We start from the raw sequence: 22,896 nt of genomic DNA, 5'->3' as shown, positions 1-22,896 counted from the left end.
AATGGAAATGCACTCCAAAATTTAGATTCCTGGATCAACAAGAAAGCATGTACTTTGTTACCGGACTCTGGCTCCTTAGAACAAACCGTTTCTATCTGCTGTTCCTGCATATGTCTCTGTACCTGGAACCATGCTTTGAAACTGGCAAGAGACCAAAGGCATTCTCTCTCTTTCTTTCTTTTATTTATTTTTTTACTTTTTAGCATCTTTTAAACATTAATCTGGAGAATATCCAGAACCACTGGTCATGGAATGTGAGAAACCCTTCATTCAGCTTCTCATCATCAACCAAGGCAACTTGTCTTAGATCTGCTATTGAACAGTTATCTTTCAGTCCCAGAATACTTATTAACTTTTACCTTGTAGCCAAGATATTCACCTGCCATACCTTTTGTTACTATTTGCCATCTAGTACTGAAGCTGAGAGAGTGGATCAGAACGGGTGAGGTAGAATTAGTTCAAGCTAAAGTTTCTTTAAACCAGAATGTAGTGTCTACCTCTCTAATATTATCTACTAAGTCAAAAGATACCATTAGACTCAACATTTATTCTGTCAATAGGAATTCACTAATGAAAACGATGCATTCACTGACTTTTTGCATCCACACTATAGGCTGGCCAGAGTGAGTTGAGGACAAAGTTATTCCAGGGTATATCATAATAGTAGCTTGTGTAAACTTCTTGGAAGCTCATCAGGGTTAATGGTTAAAGTTAGTTTTCTACTATTCGAGTTTTGTGGCAAAAAGAATTTTAAATTTTATAAGAAAACAAACATAATTAAAGTCTATAACTTTGTTGCATTTTTAAAATGTTTGTCTAAATTTTATGTTTACAAGATATTTTTGTATCAATATTAAATTTCACCTCTTTATGCTTGTATCACATTTCATGTTCCTCAAAGCACATCTGTTATCCCATTTGTCCATGTGGGCCGTTCAGTTGAACAGTGAGTGAACTCAGAGGAAAAATCCATCGAAGCAGTTGCTTAGTTTATGCTTGGTTTGGGAGGGACAGACTGCATGTGGTAGGACAGATCTATGAATGCTGCCAACGGGAAGGTTATCTGTGGTGAATGGCTGGATGGATGTGAGGGGAAATGATCATCAGAAATGGTCATCAGAAGAAAAAAGAAAAAGGAATGGTCATCAGAAGACTCTTGTGCTTTTGGTGGTTACTTTTAAATATGCAAACCTCATGTCACATTACGGTCATTTTCGCTTTTGAGTTAGGATAAGAAAATTCAGTTCAGCAGTTTATCAAACATCTGTGGCTGCCAAGTTCCCGTAGTATAAGAGATTAGAGAGTGCTCTGTTGAATGGAAACTGTTGGCACAAACAATAGATAAGAGGTCTAACTATACAGTGAATATAGGTCTAACTCACATGAAGATATGTACCAGGGCAATGTTGGTATTCTTATTTTTATAACTAGCAAACCAGAGATTCAGAAAGTTAATTACATATCTTGACAGTAGCCATCTTGTTTTTCTCAATAATAATGCCAAGCAAATTCTTAAAATATATACATTAATTCAATCATTGATTTGACAGATATTTGTTGAATGCAAACTATGTGCTGGGTACAATTTTAGATGTTGACGATAGATCAATGACAAAAAAATGCCCAGTCCCTTCTTTTATGGCACTCAGCTTCTAGCGGGGAGAGGCAGACCGTGAGGAAGATCAGGGAGTCCAGAGGCTTGTGTATCAGATGGCAGTAAGTGCTCTGGGGAAAAATCGAGCCAGGAAGTGATCGGGGAGGAGTGGGAGGACCTGTCAAGGGGGGAAACAGTAAGTCCACAAAGATCAGACGTCAGTCAGAATGAGTGACAGCCTGACCTTCACCCAGCATTGGCTCCCTGACTCAGGCCGTTACTTGAGACTCTGTAAGAAGAAATAGTATTTTTAAAAAGGTGGTCCTGAGAAAGTCATCTAAAACTCTCTGGCTAAAAACAGTGTGTTTCCTGACTATTAGAGCACTTGATCCTAAATTGATGAGCTCCGTCTAATATATTACATTGGTATTTTGTGCTAACACAGTATGTCCCTCCTCGACCCCCATCCCCTCATGGAGACAGACTGAGTCATGGGTTCTGTTCTGGGAGAGCTGTTACTGAAGGATGAGGAAGCAAAGGAAAAAATGTTCATTTTTAAGATTATCTGTGCCCTGAGCCCTGACAACATCGCTAAAGTGGAAGCTTCATCTTAGTTTAAACTATTCCCTTTAAACTGAATTTTAAAACATATATTATTACTTCAATAAAGTTGATACATGTCTATAATAAAAATTCATACAACGGAGAAAGGAATGAAATGAGAAATCAGTCTTCAGACACCCCTATCCCAGGTCCCACCCCCACTTTGAACATTTTTGTCTGTATCATCCCAGAAATTTTTATCCATATTTTAAATGTCATAAACTTTAATTCTATACATTTTTATATTTAATTTATATCTTGAAGTCTTTCAAATCAGAACCTGTAGATCTACCTCATTTTTTTTAAATGCTGCATATTTTTTCATTGTATGAATTAGTTAAACCCTTCTCTTATCAATACATGTTCAGGTTATTTTCACTACAAGTCTACAGTGAGATCCTGTGACATACACTGAAATAATGTGGTGAACATATCCGTGGGATAAATTCTTAGATGTGGAATTGATGTGTCAAAATGTATATGCATTTTGAATAGATGTTACCAAATTATCCTCTAAAAATGCCAATTTATACTTCCATCAACAGCATGTGAAAGTGCCTTGAACTGACTTTTAATTTTACTGTGAACCTGGAAGAAAACTCTTAATGATTGTGTTATAACAGGAGATTGAAAGATCATGATTCCAGAACCACACTAGGGTGGTAGGCATGAAATACTTTCCATGAGCCTATTTGCCAAACTGAGACAGTGCTTTTCCTCTTTTGCATGGAAATCACATTCCCATCTTGATTATTGTCTCTTGGGATGACGAAGTGGTCCGGAGAGACTCCTCACAAAGGCCCTGTTTCCCATCCAGTTGTAAAATGCTAATAGTATGCTTCCATTTTCAGACCACGTTTACCTTCTTGAAAAAGCAAGGGCTCCTTTGGAAGGAATGCTTTGCTGCTTTTTTTTTTTAAAACATTTAGAGTTGAGCCTATTCTGATTGTGAGACCAAACAAAAGGTTGCACAATTTTCCTTTGGAGGAAAAAGTTACATTTGAGGCTAGAACATCCATCCTCCCCCACCATTCACATCTTCTAGAGGGAGGGGGTCTGGCAGAAACCTGCAAGACTGCCACTTCCTGTGTGATATTGGCAAGGTGCCTACACGTCTGGCTTTAGTTTCTCACCTTTAACGTGAGAGAGCTAAACAGGGCCACGGGGCATGGGCGAGGTTTTCTCCATTTGCTTTGTCCCTATGCCTTGCATTTCACAGGTGCTCAAGAAATATTGACTGAATGAATGGATAAATCTATATGGCCATTTCCAGCGATACAATCTATTATCCTCATTTTTAAAAACCATCCATAGACTATTCCAAGATTTTCAAACAAACAAGAAATTCAATCCGCTTTACCTTACTGGAAGTTAGAGTATAGTCAGACACCAAAGCTGACATTTGGAGCTTGCGGACCTTTAGTTGGGACTCTGCCCTTTGCCTCCACACTTGCTCTGACCCAGCTGCTGTCAGAAGGCACGGAGGGAGCCAGAAGGCGCTCATTCATACAGCTCAAAACTGGACTGACCACTTCCTCCGTAAGCTCAGCTCTCATTTTGGCCGTAGAGAACAATGAAAGTACCTATTAAAACCCAGCAAGAAGAGAGGACTCTATAATAAGGAAAACCTCAGAGCACTACATTTGAACTTTTGGCCTGCATTTCTGTGTAGGGGTTAAGCTATTTTCCCCGACCATTGAAATACTGATTTCTTTTCTCTGCTTTCTAAATATAATGGCACCAAACTAGTATACCTTCCCTCTGGTCTTTATAAGATCCCACCCAGTGCACCATCTGTGATGTGTAGTTTCCCTCTATAAACACCTTCTCTTCCCTGAAGCACATGCACTAAAGAGAAGCAGAGGTGTATCTATTCTGTAATCGGCTCCTGGCTTTATATGCAGCATTGGAAATCGAAAGGAAAACTTAGGAACTGGGATTTGGAGCTCTCTGGCCCAGATAGTAGGCAAAACCATTTAAAAACCTACCAATGATGTAGGCCAACTTCCCAGAAGAGTATTTTCCATTCTCACCCCTTTTAAACCCTTAATTGTTAGCCAGAATTTGGAAACAGGGTGATCTAACACGAGCATAAAACCAGGATATTTTTGAATGCATCTCATGTGCCATTGGAGCTCACATGCCATGTGCGTGAGAATATGAGCGGTTGGCCAAAGTTATTCAGGATTTTTTAGGCACGTTTTTCTGAACCAGTGGTTTGCCTGTAAATTTTGAAACTATTTTAGGTGTCAAGGCAATATTTGTTCCCTCTTGTTTCTGTCTCTTCTAAATGCAGAGTGTGGCATCTGCCGCAAATAGTAAGAATCGAGCTGCTCTGTTGCCCACGGCCGTGTTTATGAGGAAGTTCCCTCAAGCAAGAGCCAAGAAAATGACAGAGTCAGAGTGGGTCTATGGCCGGGCCCCTGATCCCATAGAAGACAGCTACTGTTTATCCCGTGGTAGAGAAATGAGTTTCCTCGAGAAGGCCCACATGTCGGCATCTGTTTCAGAGTAGCCCTAACAATATTAACAGCTGAGATGTTATATGGTCCTGAGGTGGCTTGGGGGTATCAGAGTGAATTGTGATCTTCTCACCAGCTGTAGTTCCACATCTGGAGAACAGCTGTAAGGAACCATAAGTTCAGAAGGATGCCTCAGGGTGGAAGGCGTTGTGCCTGTTACAGGACTAGGCAAGTTTTTTTTTCTCGAAAAAAAAGGACAATGTGCATATGTAGTGCCCAGTTATATGGGTACAGTCCATATTTCGGGTGAGCCTCGCTTCACTGGTCAAGGTTTGTGTAACTACCCTCCTTTACTTCTGCTGAGGAGTGCGTGGTTGGGGAACATTCTCATGCGGCGCCATCCTCTGATGAGTACTTGCTGTATGCAGTGATTGCTGGGTAATAAACACATAGCATCTGAGAAATAAAGAAAAATTAACTAGCCCATGTGTTAATCCTTGAAGCCACGCCCCCTTCTAATACCCAGTACTCCCCGCTAGATTTACCCAAGTGGTTATGGAATATCAATCTGATCAAAGCCTCTGACTAACACAAAGTACAGGAAAGCAGAACACACACAGGGTACAGGAGAAAATCACTGCCTTCCGACGACCTGATCACTCGGGTTATTTTTTGTGCTAAAGCAGAACTTGTTGATTCTGTTTGGTAATCTCCAGAATAAGAAGTGTACAGATTTTTTTTTAAGATTCCTGCTATCCTTACAGATTGGAAAGTTCATGCACGGCAGCTGTGGGAACTAGAGATAGAGAGAGGACCGGTTGAAGCAAGATAACCATCTGCCTAGAGGTGTTTTATTTCAGGAGCAGCTTTGAGACAAAATGCATGTTAGGAGAGGTTGAAAATGGAGAGAGTGGATGAAATTATAGACGGTTAGTGCTGGAAGGGGCCCTTTCGGTGATGCAATCTGGTCACTTTTTAAATGAGGAAACTCAGCTGGGTAAGGTCGATAGCTAGTTAAGGGTCATCCTGCTGTCCGCCCTCAGATCGGAGGAGAGGCAGAGAGGGACGTGGTGGAGGCGTCAAGGAGAGCCAAACAAGGAAGGCAAGGAAGACAGACCAAGAAGGGTGGGGAAATAAGCACAGGGTTTCAAGAGGAGATGAGCCAAAAAACTGAACTGTCAGAAACATGCCCCCCTCCTCACCCCGGCCGGCTGGCCTGGGGACCAAGAGTGCTGACCACAGGCAGGCTGTCCCTGCCGCTGGAGACGCTGACTAAAGCACTGACCAGGGATTCTGATCACACTCCACTTCCTCCCCCACCCGCATCTCTGCGTGCGGATAATAAACTGAGAATCAGCCACCTCGATGGTGGTGGGCTTCTGCTGTCCAGAATGCAGAAAGGCTAGGAGATGGACGTGTTTCCACCTGCCCACCCTCTTGCTCATCACCTGGGTGCTTGGTGGCTGAGGCTTAGTGTCCTTGGAGAGCCCCATACATAAGGAGTCTTACTCCTCCCTCTTTTAGCCTAGGAGCTGATAAACCATCTCTGCCTCCTCTCTTAGCCTCTGCTGCTAGAGGGAGGAGGGAAAGGAAGTGAATCAGCTACCCTAGCTTTCATCTGTCCCCACTGCTGACCAAGCTCTAGGGAGGAGAAAAGCTGCCTCCTGGGGAGCGTGGGATGGGGGACCCGTGGACCCCAGGGTTTCAGATCCTGCTGAAATCAGCTCAGGACCTCGCCTCCACCAGCTGGCTGTCTCATCCCTGCCCCCTTTCTGATGGTTGAGGGGAGAATACATGGCGTGTGAAGCTGGCTGGTCCCAGTTGCACCACTGCGGCTTCATTGATGATTAACCTGGGCCTCCTGGAAGGGATATAAATCACTCATTCAGCCTTGCTGGCAGGTGCCCCACCTGTCATTAGCCATGCAGGGTGAGGTGGGAAGGAAAACTTGCTACAATCTTGATAAACCACTGGAAAGCAAAAGTGATTGCCTGCTGGAGACGTGGGAGCATGAGAAACATTATGCTTCCTCCTGGGTCTGGTGAGAGATGGTGGAGCCAGGAAATGGTGTGGGTCAGCCTTGCTCCAATGCACAGGGCTTCTCTTTGCATGAACCTGTTGGCTCCTATGTTCAACAAGCTGTATGCCCCAACTTAGACCTCCTGTGAGCTTTGCATTTGGGCTTTTACAGAGCAGGGGCGCCCTGCTTCACACACTGTGTGTCTGGGCATCAGTGAGACTGGGGCATGGGTGGCAGCACCCGCCCGGCCCAGGGCAAGGTGAGCCCTGGGGATGTGGTCATCCACCTTGCTCCTGAGAGTGACCCTCCTCCCCATGGAGCATCCCACGTAAGAATGATACCAAACCAAGTGGGCTCGCCTCCTGCTGAGTTAAATAAGACTCTACACCAGCGGAAGTTGTTCACGAAGTAAAGTGTGTTTACAGCAAATAGGAGGCCATGAGGAATCATTTCCAAGTCATGGCGTCCCTGCACAAAGGGAAGCAGGAACTTTTGTTTGGTTGAGGAATGAATATTCAAAAGGGAGAGGCGGGTATGCACTTGCACAGGCTCAGTTGGAGAACATGCTTCCACATAATGAGGCCTAAGCTCCTCCTGGAGAGATCTTTGCATTAAAGATAAGGCAAAGGCTGGGCTGGCCCCGTGGCTTAGCGGTTAAGTGCATACACTCCGCTACTGGTGGCCCGAGTTTGGATCCCGGGCGCGCACCGTCGCACCGCTTCTCCGGCCATGCTGAGGCGGCGTCCCACATACAGCAACTAGAAGGATGTGCAACTATGACATACAACTATCTACTGGGGCTTTGGGGAATAAAAAAAGGAGGAGGATTGGCAATAGATGTTAGCTCAGAGCCAGTCTTCCTCAGCAAAAAGAGGAGGATTAGCATGGATGTTAGCTCAGGGCTGATCATCCTCACACACAAAAAAACGATAAGGCAAAGGTCACGGGCATAGTTCTTGTGGTGAGGCTTGGTCAGTTTCAGGATGGCTGTTGGTTATATCTCCTTAACACACAACACGAAAACAAACAACCTGGAAAAACAGTTAATTGCTTCCAAACCCCCTTTGAGTTTCTCGAGGCCCCTAGTCAGTGACAAGGAGACCCAATGTTGGTCTGAGGGGCTTGGTGCCAGTGCTTGTTCCTCAGGGGCCCATTCTGTCCCCACTTTGGTTGGAGACAGCAGAGAGGGACTCGGTGTGGGTACAGAAGGTTATTAGGAGCAGCCCTAGAAAATTCACGTGCCTCTGAGGGAGGTGACACAAAACTAACGGACAATTTGCTCCCTTTGGAGCCTTTTACCACTTGCCTCGGGCCTCTGTGCCTGTTGTATCTTATTCTAGTCATTCTGCTAAGGCGGGGAGAGGGACAGAGCGGCACCACATGCCCTGCCCTTAAGGTGACATGGCACAGTGAACTAATGAGGGATGCACATCATAAGTACCTATTTTCTTGAATCTAAGACCCATGTTTCTTTTACATTTTAACCTTCAAGATAATAGGATGCATTTTATAACCTATGAATATAGTTAATGTTTTTTAAATCCCCCCTAAAGCTGTTATTAAAATAGTGGGTGCATCTTCGAGTCAGTTCTTAGAATGAAAGAAATGAGTATGATTTCAATTTACCCTTTTTTGCTTTTAATGTCCACACTTTTTCCTACATATTTTTCACCTGAACTCTTGTTTCAGTATGAAACCTCCATTTCATACATTGGTACAAAGAGGAAAGTGCAGTTTTTGCCCTGTCTAGACTAACCCGCTATCTCACCGTCTGTGACATTTCTGAATGTCTCCATGCTCTCCAGAGACCTGTGGCTGTGATGGAATCTTCTCCCAATCAGATTTGGTATCCACAGGCACGAATCTGGGAACTGGGGGGTCTAGGAAAGACTTGCTTTCCTTAAGATCTGTTTCTTCTTTTATAAAATCGCGTTCCTCTGCCTTCTAAAATATCTGTGGGGCTACCCTTCCCCCCAAGCCACCTGAGTGTTTGTCAAAACTCATAGAACTACACACTAAAAAGGAGGAATTTTACTGTAGGTAAATTGCACCTTCTATAAACCTGACTTTAAAAAAATCCAGTCAAACCACACACGTTCGCGTTTGTTGTTGCTGTTGCAGCATTGTTTGCAAAATATTAGAAACAACCCAAGTGTCCATCAAGAAAGGATTGGTTAAATAAATTATGATAAATAATTTATCATAAATTTATCAAATTATATGATAAATAAATTATGATAATAGTGATAAATAAATCATACTTGCATATGATGATATATTATGGGATAGCTGTTAAAAAGAGTTAGATCTGTACATCTGATGTGAAATATCTCCAAGATGTAGTAACAAGAGGAGAAAAGCAATATTCCAAACAGTGGGCACCATTTGCTCTCCCTTGTGTAAATGTGTACATGTGTGTGTGTTTGGGTCGTTTGGCATATCTCCAGAAGGATGCGTGAGAAATTGCCAGCAGTGGTTTCCTCCACTGAGAGGGACTGGGTGCTAAAGGATGAAGTAGGAGGAAGACGTCATTGGCACTATATACCTTTTTTGCATTTTGCATTTTGTTCATTGTGCATATATTGTCTCTTCAAGAAACAGATATAAATAAAATAAAATAAATTGCTTTGACCAAAAGCAAAGCCCACAGGTCCCCAGAACTGAGAGGCATTGGCCTCTAGCCTGATTGTTTCTGTTTCTTGTTTTCAGGCCCATCCTCTGAGCCGACTCACTCGCCCACCAACAGTGGGAAGAAGCTCTTTGCTCCTGTTCCATTCCCTTCTGGCTCCACAGAGGACGTGTCCCCCAGTGGCCCCCTGCAGCCCCCACCTCTCCCCCAGAAGAAGTTAGTGAGCCGGGCAGCCTCTTCACCTGATGGCTTCTTCTGGACCCAAGGCTCCTCCAAGCCAAGAGCAACCAGTCCCAAGCTGAACCTCAGCCACTCGGAAACCAATGTCTGTGTCCATGAAGAGTCCCCCTTCAGCTACTCCTCGAGCCCCGGGAGCCGCCACCCTCTTCTCTTCTCCTCTTCTGAGCCTCTGGAGAAAACTTTCAAAGGCAGTGGCCACTGGGTCCCAGCCTCAGGGCTGGCAGGCAGCAAAAGCGGCTGCAGGAGCCCCAGCCTCCAGGGCAAAGGGGTCCCCTCGGCCTCGTCCTCCCAGCTGAGCGTGTCCAGCCAGGCCTCCGGCGGCAGCACCCAGCTTCAGCTCCACAGCCTCCTGAACAGCGTCAGCAGCAAAGAGGGCACCTACGCCAAGCTGGGGGGGCTCTACGCCCAGTCCCTGGTCCGCCTCGTGGCCAAGTGTGAGGACCTCTTCTTGGGCGGCCAGAAAAAGGAGCTGCACTTCAACGAGAATAACTGGTCACTCTTCAAGCTGACCTGTAACAAGCCCTGTTGTGACTCGGGGGATGCCATTTATTACTGTGCCACCTGCTCCGAGGACCCCGGCAGCACCTACGCTGTGAAAGTAGGTACCACTCCCTCCTTCCATTCTGCAGTGCACTCAGCTGGTTCCGGCTGTGGCAGGATTGTGGCTTGAGCAATCATGTCACCTCTGCAGGCTTTAGGGGTAGGGTTGATTCCTGAGGTTCCTTTTAACACTTAATGCTCAACGATTTCACTCTCTGCCTGGCCCAGGTCCTGGTGCTGTGAGATCTGTAGTGTGATTGTAGGGTCATTCTGTGCTGTCAGGAATGAACCTGTGTGATCTAATGGGATTAAGGACACAGTTGTCTTTTAACGCAACAGAGTTCATTCATCTATTCAGCAGATTTTTACTGAGTGCCCACTGTGTGCCAGGTATTTTGTAAAAATCTGAATATATAGAGGTGAACATATGGTTCCTGTGGAGCTTATCACCTCCTAAGCGCAATGGGCAATTAAGATCTTGTTCTTCAAGTGTTAGAGTTGGAAGGAGAGTTAGACCCAGGCATCATCTTGCACAATAAGAGTAATAGCATTGCTTGAGCATTCGCTATACAAGTAGACGCTTGGCTGGGAGTGTTAACTACATCACCTCAAATCTTCAGAAGGTAGGTAGGTTTTACAGATGGGGAATCTGAGGCTCAAAATGCTTAAGTAATCTGCTCACAGCTAGCTGGTAGCTGAGACGGAGTTGAACCGTGCTTTGTCTTGTCTCCAAAGCCTATGCTACCACCCTGTCAGTTAAGAAAAATGAAGTTCGGAGAAGTTAAGTGACTAGCCCAAGGTAACACAGCTCTTTACTCTTTGCCACTGGATCAGTGCTGTTGTGACCACACCCCATTGCTCTCTCAGGGTGCAGCTCTGAGCAAGCCAGGCAAGCCGTCTGCGCCCATCTGGTCACTCTGATCTCTGCCACGGACTCTGATCCTTCCATATGGCCCCCTTTCTCATCTTCATTTGGAGTTCCTTGAATGCCTGGTGGGTCTGTGGCCCTTCTATAAATGCAGGCTTCTGTGGGGGAGTGAGGAGGGGACTCCTGAGCTCTCTTCTGCCATCATGTGTCCCAAGATATTCCTTTGATTTCCAGTTAGAAAAATGCACATAGTAACCTAACATGAAATAACCTTGGTGGGGTAGCTTCCTGTTTACCAGTAAGATTTTTTTTTTTTTTTGAGGAAGATTAGCTCTGAGCTAACATCTGTTGCCAATCCTCCTCTTTTGCTGAGGAAGACTGGCCCTGGGCTAACATCCGTGCCCATCTTCCTCTACTTTATATGGGACATCGCCACAGCATGGCTTGACAAGCGGTGGGGGTGGTGCGTACCCGGGATCCGAACCTGTGAACCCCAGGCACCGAAGCAGAGCACACAATTTTAACCTCTATACCACTGGGCTGGCCCCTACCAGTAAGATTTTTCAAGATATTATGATTATTAGCCAAGGAAAATTGCAGTAAACTTTACTTTGAGATTTTTCTTTTAAGAAATTGGTGACACTACCATGAAATATAGATTGGGAACCCCTGAATTGTATGTTTAAGGGGCTATATATATAATTACTTGCTGCCTTCTTGTGAAAAAATTAGGTGTGGGGGGTGGCTACTAGTAGGATCCAGTTAATTGTCAGAAATCAAGGCCCCAAAAGACAAGGGGGATATGGCCGAGATGGCAGGCACTAGATGGAAGAATGCAGCCATCTAGAATGAGAGTCTGTGGATTTCTTGAACTTCATTGCATCTGTATTTATATATATATATTATCTAAACTCAGCAGCTGCTCTCTTGGTAAGCTCTCCTTCCCTGCCACTCCCCCAACCATAGTTAAAAGAAAAAAGAAACAATCCCAGCATTTCCCTTCCTATTACGATGGTGCTGTATCCAGTAGAGGAAAAAGTGAGTGGACCCTCCCGTAAGCTGACCAGGATTACCCTGGTTATCACTGTTGGCCCAGAGCCAGGGGTCTGTAGCCATCCAATGAAAGGGATGGAAATTTGAGCTCCTTGAAAGCCAAGGGGATGGAGGTGCCTTTAGGAAGTTCTTCGCATCTGCCAGCCCCAGTGAACCAGAGAGAGTGACTGTGAATCACCCCTCCACTTCCACCTCCTGGTGTTCAAGTGCCTCCGGCACTCTCACCTGTCTCCCGGGGCTGGCCCTGGGCGTTCACTCAGGGTCAAGAGGCAGCTGACCACTTTGAGGAGGAAAGAACCTGGTGGAAGAGGCTTAATCCCTCTTGCCCATGGGGTAGAAAGTGATGTGACCCTAAATGCAGGAACTAAGGGGCCACCTGGCACAAGACCTACTGCTGGATCAGAACCTCGGGGCCAGGGGTTTGGTTTTTATATCCATAAGTGATTGTGATGTGCAGCTTGCCTTCTAGGACCTCCTATAATAGTGTAGAATTAGCCACATTCTCCGACGAACAATGCAGAAAACTCAGCTTTCCCAGAGGATGTTAAAAACAAGCATTGCTCCTCATTTCATTACAAATCTAAACCATAAGGAAACCGGAAGATAGGCCTTGGTCCTCCAAGGACGAGAGTCCCAGGGGTCTCCTATTTGACTTGGCCGGAGACTTGGCAGCTCAAGGACTATCTTGGTAACGGGTGAAAGGAAATCTGGAGAAGAGCTTCAAATATTCAGAGTCTGGGGAACAACAATATCAATTTGCAAATGTGCCTGGCTTGGTATTGGGGAGGGCGGGGTGGGTGTTATGGAACATCATTTCGCACGTGCAGCTGTTCCGCTTCATTAGCGCGGCAGTCTAGACGGAATACAGTCATCTGGAATCCGCAGGAGGGGGAGCGGGTCTCTCTTCCCGCGTCGCCTGTCTGTCGCTGAGCTCATTTCATCTGTGCATGGTAAGCAGGAGCCTTGGTGGCAAGTCCCCATTAACAAAAGCAGCCTCACACCTGCTCCCGCTAACGCTGGACGCTCTGTCTGTGGGCTGGGCGCCCTGCAGCAGCTAGGAGGTAAAGCCACTCTTATCGCCCTACTCCATGAATATGTGGCCCAAAAAGAAATGATTGGCTGTGTGTGAGTTTTCGAAGCTGTTTCACTCCCCAGTCAACTAGAACTCCAGATCCGTAATTAGGGACCCGTGTTAAGCCGGCTGTGCCTTTTTTATTTAACAGACATGACTTAGCCCAGATTTTCAACCACAAATGAGGCCATGGCTCCAAAGTTTAAAGTGAGACTTGGCTCAGGAAAACGTTTGAAATTTGAGCTGAACCAAAGATTTGTGTGAAGGTCTTGAGCCAAAACCCAAGTGCAGACCCTCTGAAAATGAAGTGGAGAGGAGTGAGGGGAGATGGGGATGGAGAAGAAGTCTCCCCACCCCCCTCTCGCTCCTCTGCCCTCCTAATCTGGCACTCCGCGCTCTAGAATGATCTCAGGGGTGCCCGCCCAGGGCTCCCCGCTCCCGTTAACGTGCGCTGGCTCTCCCGTGCAGGCAGTGAGGAAGTCTTGCCAGAGGACCAGCTCACTGATTTTGAAATGCATCCAGCCCAGTTGCCATTTACTCTGCTTCTCTGTGCAACTGTCGGCAGCTCCCTTGGAGCTCGGGCAGAGTGTTTGCTGGGCCCAGGCCTTTGACGCCCTGGAGAAAGGGATCCTTGGAAACACTTCCCAGGCCCCGGGCAGCTGTGCCCTCTGGTTTGTACAATAAGCTGCAAGCCAGCTCTGGATTGCTCGCACCACCGCATGGCTACAGCCAGACGTGCAAGAGCGGTCGCCATAGCAACCTGTCCCAGTGGATGCCCACCGTGGACTAGGCGCTATGCTGAAAGCCACACCTGTGTTGTGTCATTTAATGCTCACGATGGCCCTGTGCAGAAGGAGCTGTCACTGCCGCTGACACACAGAGGAGAAAACAGACTTAGAGATAAATTCAGTCCATCCTCTTTCATGGATTCCATATTTGTGAAATCACTGGTAACATTTATTTGTAGCCCCAGATCAATACTGTGACATTTTTGTGGTCATTCCTGAATATGCAGAGTGGGGAGAATTGGAGTCACCAGGCATGCAAGCTCCCAGCTGAGGTGGAACAAGGCGATGCTCTACCTTCTTGTTTTAGTTCTCATACTGAAAACAGGTCTCCTTTTTGAGGTTTATTTAGTGCTTCATTCTTCACATTTTTGTGCTATTTTGGTGATTTCTCTGTTTAAAATGGCCAAGCTGAGCACTGAAGTCCTGTCTCGGGTTCCTAAGCTCAAGAAGGCTGCGATGTGCCTTTGGGAGGTATTCGATAAGCTTCATTCAGGCACGAGTTACAGTGGGTTGGCCATGAGTTCAGTGATAATGAATTGACAATATCTACTAATAAGGCTTCTTTTTTTTTTTTTTTAAAGATTTTATTTATTTTTTCCCCCCAAAGCCCCCTATCTACAAAGTAGATAGTTGTATGTCATAGCTGCACATCCTTCTAGTTGCTGTACGTGGGACGCGGCCTCAGCATGACAGGAGAAGCGGTGCCTCGGTGCGCGCCCGGGATCTGAACCCGGGCCGCCAGCAGCGGAGTGCGCGCACTTAACCGCTAAGCCATGGGGCCCGCCCTAATAAGGCTTCTTTAAACAGAAACACACATAAAACTGGGTTACATATGGCCAGTTGGTGAAAATGCTGCAACCAGAGGCTTTCAAGAACTTCGCATTGCGTTTTCCCTGGGAGCAAAGGTTCAGTATTCGCTAATCCGGTGTTTGTGGCTACTTAGTAGAACGGAACTACTGCAAATGACTAGAATCGACGGTAACCTGCCAATGTTTGCAGAGTTCATATTTAAACCAAGGTCTTTGTCACTCCAAAGCAAATACTTTTGACCTCTAGAACAACTTCTCAGTTGTGTAATCTTGGGCAAATAACTTAACCTCTTGAAGCCTCAGTTTCCTCCTCTGTAATAGCATCTACCTCACCGGGTTGTTTGAGATTTAATGAGACACTGCATGGAAAGTGCTTAGTAGGCGCAGTGCCTCACACATGTCAGAGTCAGGTAGGTGTCTGTTGTGGTCGAGAAGCCCTCACTGGAGGGGGCGACCCGACATCCAGTAATACTTTCCCCACGTATGCATAGATGGCACAGCAGACACATCCATACACAGTGGTTGGTATTTATATGCAAGACTATTCTTTGAGGACCCCCCAAATTTCCTTTAGTTTACTAATGTCCCAGAAGACTGCCACTTAAAAGCTGAATACAGTTGGGTGGGCTGGAATAAGAAAGAGGCTGCAACAATGCCTTTTAGATAAGCATTCCAAAATCATTTTTATTAGTGTAATAGGAAACAATGTCTGGGATAAAATCTACTTCCCTTTTATTTCTGTTCTACCTCTAAAATAGATTACTAAATTAATGTGTTACCTCCCCCCACCCCTCAATTATCTTTTTAAAAGTTTCCTCATGGGCTGAACTCTTTTATCCTAGGTTTCATGCTGAGAAGGTTTGTATAGCTGCAATGCAAATAAATCTCTGTGAAAAGGTGCTTGCAACAGAACTTCTAGAAACATCACCTGTAAGCATTGTGGTGCTCCGTAAACACTGCTGTAATCATTCGAGTGTAGCACCCGGCTTCCCTAAGGGTTATTTGGGCATTGTTTGCAGGATGGTATTTTTTAGGTAAATGCTGGATGCCTTTCTTCCCAGGATTACACGCTGATCCTTACCTTCCATAAAGCATGGCTGAGATTGCACAAGATCCTTTTGAGAGAGGAGACCACAGTCCATCTTCAGTCCCTTTCAGCATAATTACAGGGAAATCGAGGCCTGACAGAGGGCCATTATATCTGGCTCAAGACTCTCCAGCTGTGTGGCAGCCAGCTGAGGATTAGTGTTGCTAGAGATCCTCGGGTGGCTGGCACTGTCATTATTACAAGATGTTGAAGAGGTGGTGTGGGGATTCCCCAGAGGAGCTTGAGATTATCTGCTTGTTTATTCCTACCTTCAGTTCAGAGGGTGCCTTTGGCACTTGGGGATCGCTGTCGCTGGAGAGCTTTCTGTTTTCTTTCAGCTCGATGACTCACCCTCGGAGGAAAGTGTGCGCCTTCCACATAGCAGCTCCACTAAAATCAGCTTGCAGGTTGTGCCAGCTAGCAGGCATGTGTATTTACCTAGATCTAGAAACTTGGGCAGCTCAGAGAACTTGGCCAAGTCCTAGAGGTTTAGGGCCTGCATCTGCCCCTGAGATTCCCAAGAAGGGAGCACCCCAGAAGTCAAACACATTTGCTGTCAGGTAGCTGCAGATTCGGGTGTGAGGGATGGGGAGTAAGGCTGACTGCCTGTGTAAACTCTTGTCTGGCTTCCTGAGAATTTGTCCAGCCCGCACCTTGGGCGGAGGGACGTCTTCCTACTGATATCAGGGCGCCACACTGCGAAGTGTTCTGCAGGGACCCCACTCTTGCTGGGTTGTATGGTAATTTTATGTTTAACTTCTATAGAAACTGCCAAACTGTGTTCCAAAGTGACTGTACCATTTTACATTCCACCAGCAAATGTATGGATTTCTCCGCATTCCTATAGACATTTATTATTGTCTATGAGACAAATTCTAGTCAGTGTCAACTGGTGTCTCATTGTGGTTTTGATTTGCATTCCCCTAATGACTCTCATATGATGTTGGGCATCTTTTCATGTGCTTATTATGGCCATTTACATATTTCTTTGGTGAAATGCCTAATAATATCTTTTGCCCACTTTTTGATTGGGTAGTTTATCTTCTTTTTTTTTTTTTTTATAATTTTATTTATTTATTTATTTTCCCCCCAAAGCCCCAGTAGATAGTTGTATGTCATAGCTGCACATGCTTCTAGTTGCTGTATGTGGGATGTGGCCTCAGCATGGCTGGAGAAGCGGTGCGTCGGTGCGCGCCCGGGATCCGAACCTGGGCCGCCAGCAGCAGAGCACATGCACTTAACCGCTAAGCCACGGGGCTGGCCCGGTAGTTTATCTTCTTGTTACTGAGTTGTAAGAATTTTTTCTAAGTCCTGGATACAAATCATTTATCAGATATTTGTTTTGTAAATATTTTCTCCCAATCTATTACTTGTCTTTCCATTTTCTTAATGATATCTTTTGAAACACCAAAGTTTTGAATTTTGATGATTATCCATTTTTTCTCTTATGGACCATGCCTTTGGTGTGGTACTGAGAAATCTTTGCCCAACCTAAGGTCTCAAAGATTATCTCCTGTGTTTTCTTCTAAAATTTGTGTGTTTTGGCTCTCACACCTATGTCTGTGTGATTCATTGGAGTTGATTTGTGTGTATGGTGTGAGGTAAGGGTTTGAGTTCACCTTTTTGCATGTGGATATCCAAAGTCCCAATACCATTTGTTGAACAGAATGATGGATCCCACTCTTGACCTCATTTCTCCTTTTCCCCACAGATCTGCAAAACCCCTGAGCCCAAAACGGCCTCCTACTGCAGCCCTTCTGTGCCCGTGCACTTCAACATCCAGCAGGACTGTGGCCACTTTGTCGCCTCGGTGCCCTCCAGCATGCTCACCCCTCCCGACACACCCAAGGACCCTCTGCCTGCCCCGCCCTCACACCCTCCTGCCCAGGAGCAGGACTGCGTGGTGGTCATCACCCGAGAGGTGCCCCACCAGACCGCCTCTGACTTTGTGCGGGACTCAGCCACCAGCCATCAGTCTGAGCCCGAGGTTTACGAGCGGCGCGTGTGCTTCCTGCTTCTGCAGCTCTGCAATGGCCTGGAGCATCTGAAGGAGCATGGGGTCATCCATCGAGACCTGTGCCTGGAGAACCTGCTGCTGGTGCACTGCACTCCCCAGGCCACCCCTGGCCCCTCCCCTGCCACACCTGCTCCCCCTGCCTCCTCTGCCACCTCCAGCGCCCCTCCCACCTCCACATCCCCTTCTCCTGCAGCTACTCCCTCCCCTCACACCCCTGCTGCCCTCCCAGCCAGTGTGCCTGCCAGTGCCCCAGCTGCCCCCGCCTGTCAGGGAGTGCCCAGTGAGAAGCAGCTGCCCCGGCTCATCATCAGCAACTTCCTGAAGGCAAAGCAGAAGCCAGGCAGCACCACCAACCTGCAGCAGAAGAAGAGCCAGGCCCGGCTGGCCCCGGAGATCGTGTCCGCCTCCCAGTACCGCAAGTTTGACGAGTTCCAAACAGGCATCCTCATCTATGAGCTGCTGCACCAGCCCAACCCCTTCGAGGTGCGGGCCCAGCTCCGGGAACAGGACTACCGGCAGGAAGACCTGCCCCCGCTGCCCACCCTGTCCCTCTACTCGCCCGGCCTGCAGCAGCTCGCCCACCTGCTCCTGGAGGCCGACCCCATCAAGCGCATCCGCATCGGCGAGGCCAAGCGGGTGCTGCAGTGCTTGCTGTGGGGACCCCGGCGGGAGCTGGTGGAGCAGCCGGGCACCTCCGAGGAGGCGCTCTGCAGCACGCTGCATAACTGGATCGACATGAAGCGGGCTCTGATGATGATGAAGTTCGCCGAGAAGGCGGTGGACCGCAGGCGCGGGGTGGAGCTGGAGGACTGGCTTTGCTGCCAGTACCTGGCGTCCGCGGAGCCCGGAGCCCTCTTACAGTCGCTGAGGCTCTTGCAGCTCCTGTGAGCCCCGCCCCCAGCCCCGCCCTTGATCTCCCGCCTCCGTGCCTGCCCCCCATCCTGACCCCCATGCCCTGCCTTGCCTTGGAAACATCCACGTCTCCCTGGGAAATGGTACAAATGACTGTCATACTTGGATGTAATATATATATAAAATATATAAATATGAAAGACTGACGATGTCATTGCCGTTTCAGGCCTCCTCTCCTCCGCAAGTCCTCCCAGTTTTCTCCTACAATTATGTGCATTTCTAGTGCAGTGCAAGGTCCTGAAGACAGGTCTGCCAACAGAGTGAAGCCTGGACTCTGGTCTCACTACCCCAATATGGGATCTGTTCACCTTCTTGTCAAATGGTTATTAAAAAACAAAAAAACTCCATTTTTAAAAAGTTTTGGTTGAGTCATGAGCAAAGCTCTTTTATCCCCAAGTGCCGGAGTGTGTCAGTATCTTTGGTGGGTAAAATTGAATGTAAACCTCTGAAGCAGTGTCCAGGCCCCCTGAAGTGTCCTTGGTCTACACTTCTTGTGAGACAGAGCAGCAGACCACAAGGGCCTAGGCTTGCTGGTACCGATTAATCTTCCCTCTTCTCTCCCCACGTAGCAGTCTTTTAGAAAGAATCTAGACACAGCTGGTGTGATCCCAGAGTTTCAGAATTCAACCCCACTGCTCCACATCCATTCCTAGTTTGCTAAACCTCATTACCATTTGCACAGCCAGAGGCCTGGCTGGAAACAGAATCCACCCCAGATGGTTCAGATGGAAAGACCTTAGCAGGGGACCACTTAGAGTAGTATGGGCAGGGTTCAGAGAAAAAACAGAGGATGATGAGGCAAAGACAAGGGCTGAAATGGGGACAGTTACCTGTTCACTATTCTTATTTCCCGCCTGTCATCTCCAGGCAAAGACCAATGGGGCCAGATTGCAAGGGGGCTTGGGCGACGCGGTCAGCAGGATCAGCCTCCCAGGGCAGGGAGAGGGGAGGAATGATGGGGTGCCTGGTGGCAAACCAGCCCACTGTTCCTACTATACTAGATAACAGCAGTGCAAGAATAAAACTCATGTGTTCCCATCCCCAGACCAGTAGTCTGTCTGCTGTTCTAAGCTCCTTCAGGTTTCTATTTTTAAAAACTCATTCATTTGAGGCCATCCCAGTGGCATAGTGGTTAAGTACACGTGCTCCACTTCGGTGGCCCGGGGTTTGCGGATTCAGATCCCGGGAGTGGACCTATACACTGCTCATCAAGCCATGCGGTGGCGGCATCCCACATGCAAAGTAGAGGAAGATTGGCACAGATGTTAGCTCAGGGACCATCTTCCTCAAGCAAGAAGAGGAAGATTGGCAACAGATGTTAGCTGAGAGCCACTCTTCATCACCAAAAAACAAAAAACAGACAAACAAACATTCATTTAACAAACTTACTGGTGCCTCCTGTTTCCTGTAGTCAGTATCTGTTACCATGCCTTTAAAAGTGCACAGAGAGAATTAGGAAGCAGCACACCTTTCCTCCTCGAAATTGGACACACACAAAGTCATTAATTACTCATTTGAAGGGCAACAGCCCCAAGACACTTATATTTCTCCCTAAAAGGTCATCTTCCAACTTGTGAATTAATTAATTTCTAAAAGCTTAATAACCACTATGGACAATTTAAAACAAATGCGAAGATCTTAGTGGATGGCCTAGAAATCTGGGGATGTGGCTAGCAACCAGGATGGGGAAATCTCCCACGTCCCCTTCTGTGTATGATTTCCACTCATTTTGCAAGCTCTGCCTTCTGCCTCGGACTACAGGTAAACACACCCACATTTCCATGCATCAGCTGTGAAGACGGCATTTCAATTGCTGCTCCAGCATTGAGGAAAGAACTGGCTGAAACCAGCTTCCAACTATGTTTGTACAAGAGCAAGAAAGTCTTTGAACATGGAAATCATAATTCTTCGTAGGAACTATCTGTTTCAGAGGGGATCATTTTGTTAGTTGTTTGTTCCTGGGAATTTTCCAGGCAAACCCTCCACCCTCGATTTTCTGTCTTTTGCTTTCTTGTCCTTTCTCACTTTAAATAAATAAACAATGGAGAGGGAGGAAACAAATATTCTGCCAGGGGAATGCAGTGCCATTTGGAAACATGTCTCAAGAGGCACATTTTAAATCTCTGAATTAATTGCACCTTGTTTATATGCCACCCACTTCAGAAAAAAAAAAAAAATTGAGATTGTAGAAAACGTTTTAAGAACCAAAATGATCTCAAAAGTAAAGATGGAAAGAGAGGAAACAAAAGCAATAAATTCTGATTGAGAAGAATGAGAGCAATCAAACATAAAACTTGCTTCTGAGCCATCCACCAACCTAGAAAAAGTAGAAAGCAGCTGGTTGCAGACTTCTTTGTGTAATTTTAGGAAACAGTTCAGTTCATCAGGAGGAACAAACCTTTTCCCACTGCTTGGTTCCAAAGGGAATTTGTCAAGGATTTCCTTGTTTAAAGACATTGAATAATGTTTCCAATAGCAGGTTAAAAAAACAAGAAGACGTTTTTCTAGATAAGGCAATTTCTTATTTCCACCATGGGTGAAATCCACGTATGCAGCATTCAAGCCTAGTTCCATCAAGGAAATTCTATAGGGTAATTGCCACCCATTCATTTCCATGGATTGACCTCTTCCGGCAACAGTAAGTCACGGGGGCTACAACTATTAGGTTTGGCAAACGGCTTCAGTCACACTGAATTCAGGGGCTCACTATAACTGGTTTTTTGTTACCTCAAAATACACCTGGGATGCACGGCTTTGTCTCACAGAAAGCTTAGCACTAAATAGATTAGCTCCAGAAACAATAGCTTCTTCCACAGCACTAAGCTTCGGATATAAGCAGGGACCTTTGTATGATGACAGTCTCTTAACGTCTGGCTATTTAATATACCTGGTATCACTGAGTTCCTCTCCTTTTGTTTGGCTTTAGACCCAACTACTGGTATTTAAATCTCCAGGGTTTTTTTCTCTCCAGCTCTGAGTCAAGTCGCCCCCATATCCTTTCCACCTTTTTAATTTTTGTTGTTAACGAGCCTTTCCCTTTTTCATGCCAAGATATGGAATCTTTTTCCTTCTCCTAAATTCTTTCCTGGAGGCGTGATGAAGCTGTACATGTAAATTGTTATATCCTTGCCAAAAGCAAGATAAGCACTTCAAGGATTATTTATTTATCATAACACATGGCTCAGAGCTAAAAAGACAGGGCTCTGGGGAGCTGTAGTTACCACTCTGTGTAACACTTCCTGGTTTTCAAGAGCTGGGGGCTGGAGAAAGCTCTTTTATGATGTATACATGTACGCAAAACAGTTATGAAGAATTTGAAGATGGAAGACATATGTTACTTTAATGACTTCTCTGAAATTCGTTCTTTAAATATATAGCCAATAAATGAGGTAGCCCTTTCCCACTCTGCTGAATATCTATAAATCTTTTAAGATCTAAGCATAAGCTTATTAAATCTCATTAGAAGTAGTAGATTTGTAATGTAAAATCTGCTTGGCATATTTAATAGAGGGTGATGTGAATGGAATTGATTCATTAGAAACCAAAATTTAAACCAGCTGATGTCATTGCCAAAAATAAAAGACAAGAATAAAATGTTTGGGGCAAGTTCCAAGGGGTCATTGTCTTGACAATTACTCTCCTTCTCTTTTCCAATGCTAATTAACGGGGGTAAAGGGACAGCCAAGGAGACCTACTCCAGGCAAGAGATGTCCTAGGAGGACTTGTGCCCTGAAAAGGAGGTTGTGAGGTAGCCTGATGGGTTCCAGGGCCCCAGGAAAGGCGTCTTAATTAACCCCAAAACATTATCATTGATTTAGGGGGAACTGGGATTGAGCCAGAACTAGGATCCTTACTGGATCCTGGATACTCAGTCGTCTCTCATCTGCATCTTTCCTCCCAGGACTTGATTACATCCATTCCAACTTTCTGGAGTGGGAGAAGCAAAGTCAAGTTTACACTGGATTTTTCTACATTCTAAAAAGCCAACTTCGTATTGGACTATCCCAGTGGGGACTTGAACATATACATATATCACATATTCTGAATGTTGGATTCAAATCTTTCCGATCCTTTACTAGACATGATTACAGCTATTTTCTACAAAGACACTGTCCTCAACACTGGATGTGCTTAGGCGATCAAAATGCTAATGTATGGTGTTAGGACTTAAAGGTTGTTCTTCAGACTTCTGACTTAATGCC

General features: G+C 46.0%; 1 protein-coding gene across 1 annotated transcript in view; it reads left to right on the top strand.

Moving 5' to 3' along the window:
• PRAG1 (PEAK1 related, kinase-activating pseudokinase 1) overlaps positions 1–20,464 on the top strand; it is a gene marked incomplete at its 5' end in the record, with an annotated part of 47,095 nt that extends 26,631 nt beyond the window's left edge. The window contains 2 exons of the mRNA XM_058524863.1: positions 9,389–10,146; positions 17,477–20,464. Of these exons, the coding sequence (XP_058380846.1) occupies positions 9,389–10,146; positions 17,477–18,670 (1,952 nt within the window). The remainder of the gene's footprint in view (positions 1–9,388; positions 10,147–17,476) is intronic.
• Between the last annotated feature and the right edge of the window lie 2,432 nt (positions 20,465–22,896).

The sequence above is a fragment of the Diceros bicornis genome, chromosome 29 (assembly GCF_020826845.1).
Source record: "Diceros bicornis minor isolate mBicDic1 chromosome 29, mDicBic1.mat.cur, whole genome shotgun sequence".
NCBI lineage: Eukaryota > Metazoa > Chordata > Mammalia > Perissodactyla > Rhinocerotidae > Diceros > Diceros bicornis.
Note: the sequence above shows the minus strand (reverse complement) of the source record. Positions and strands in the feature narration are given on the sequence as shown.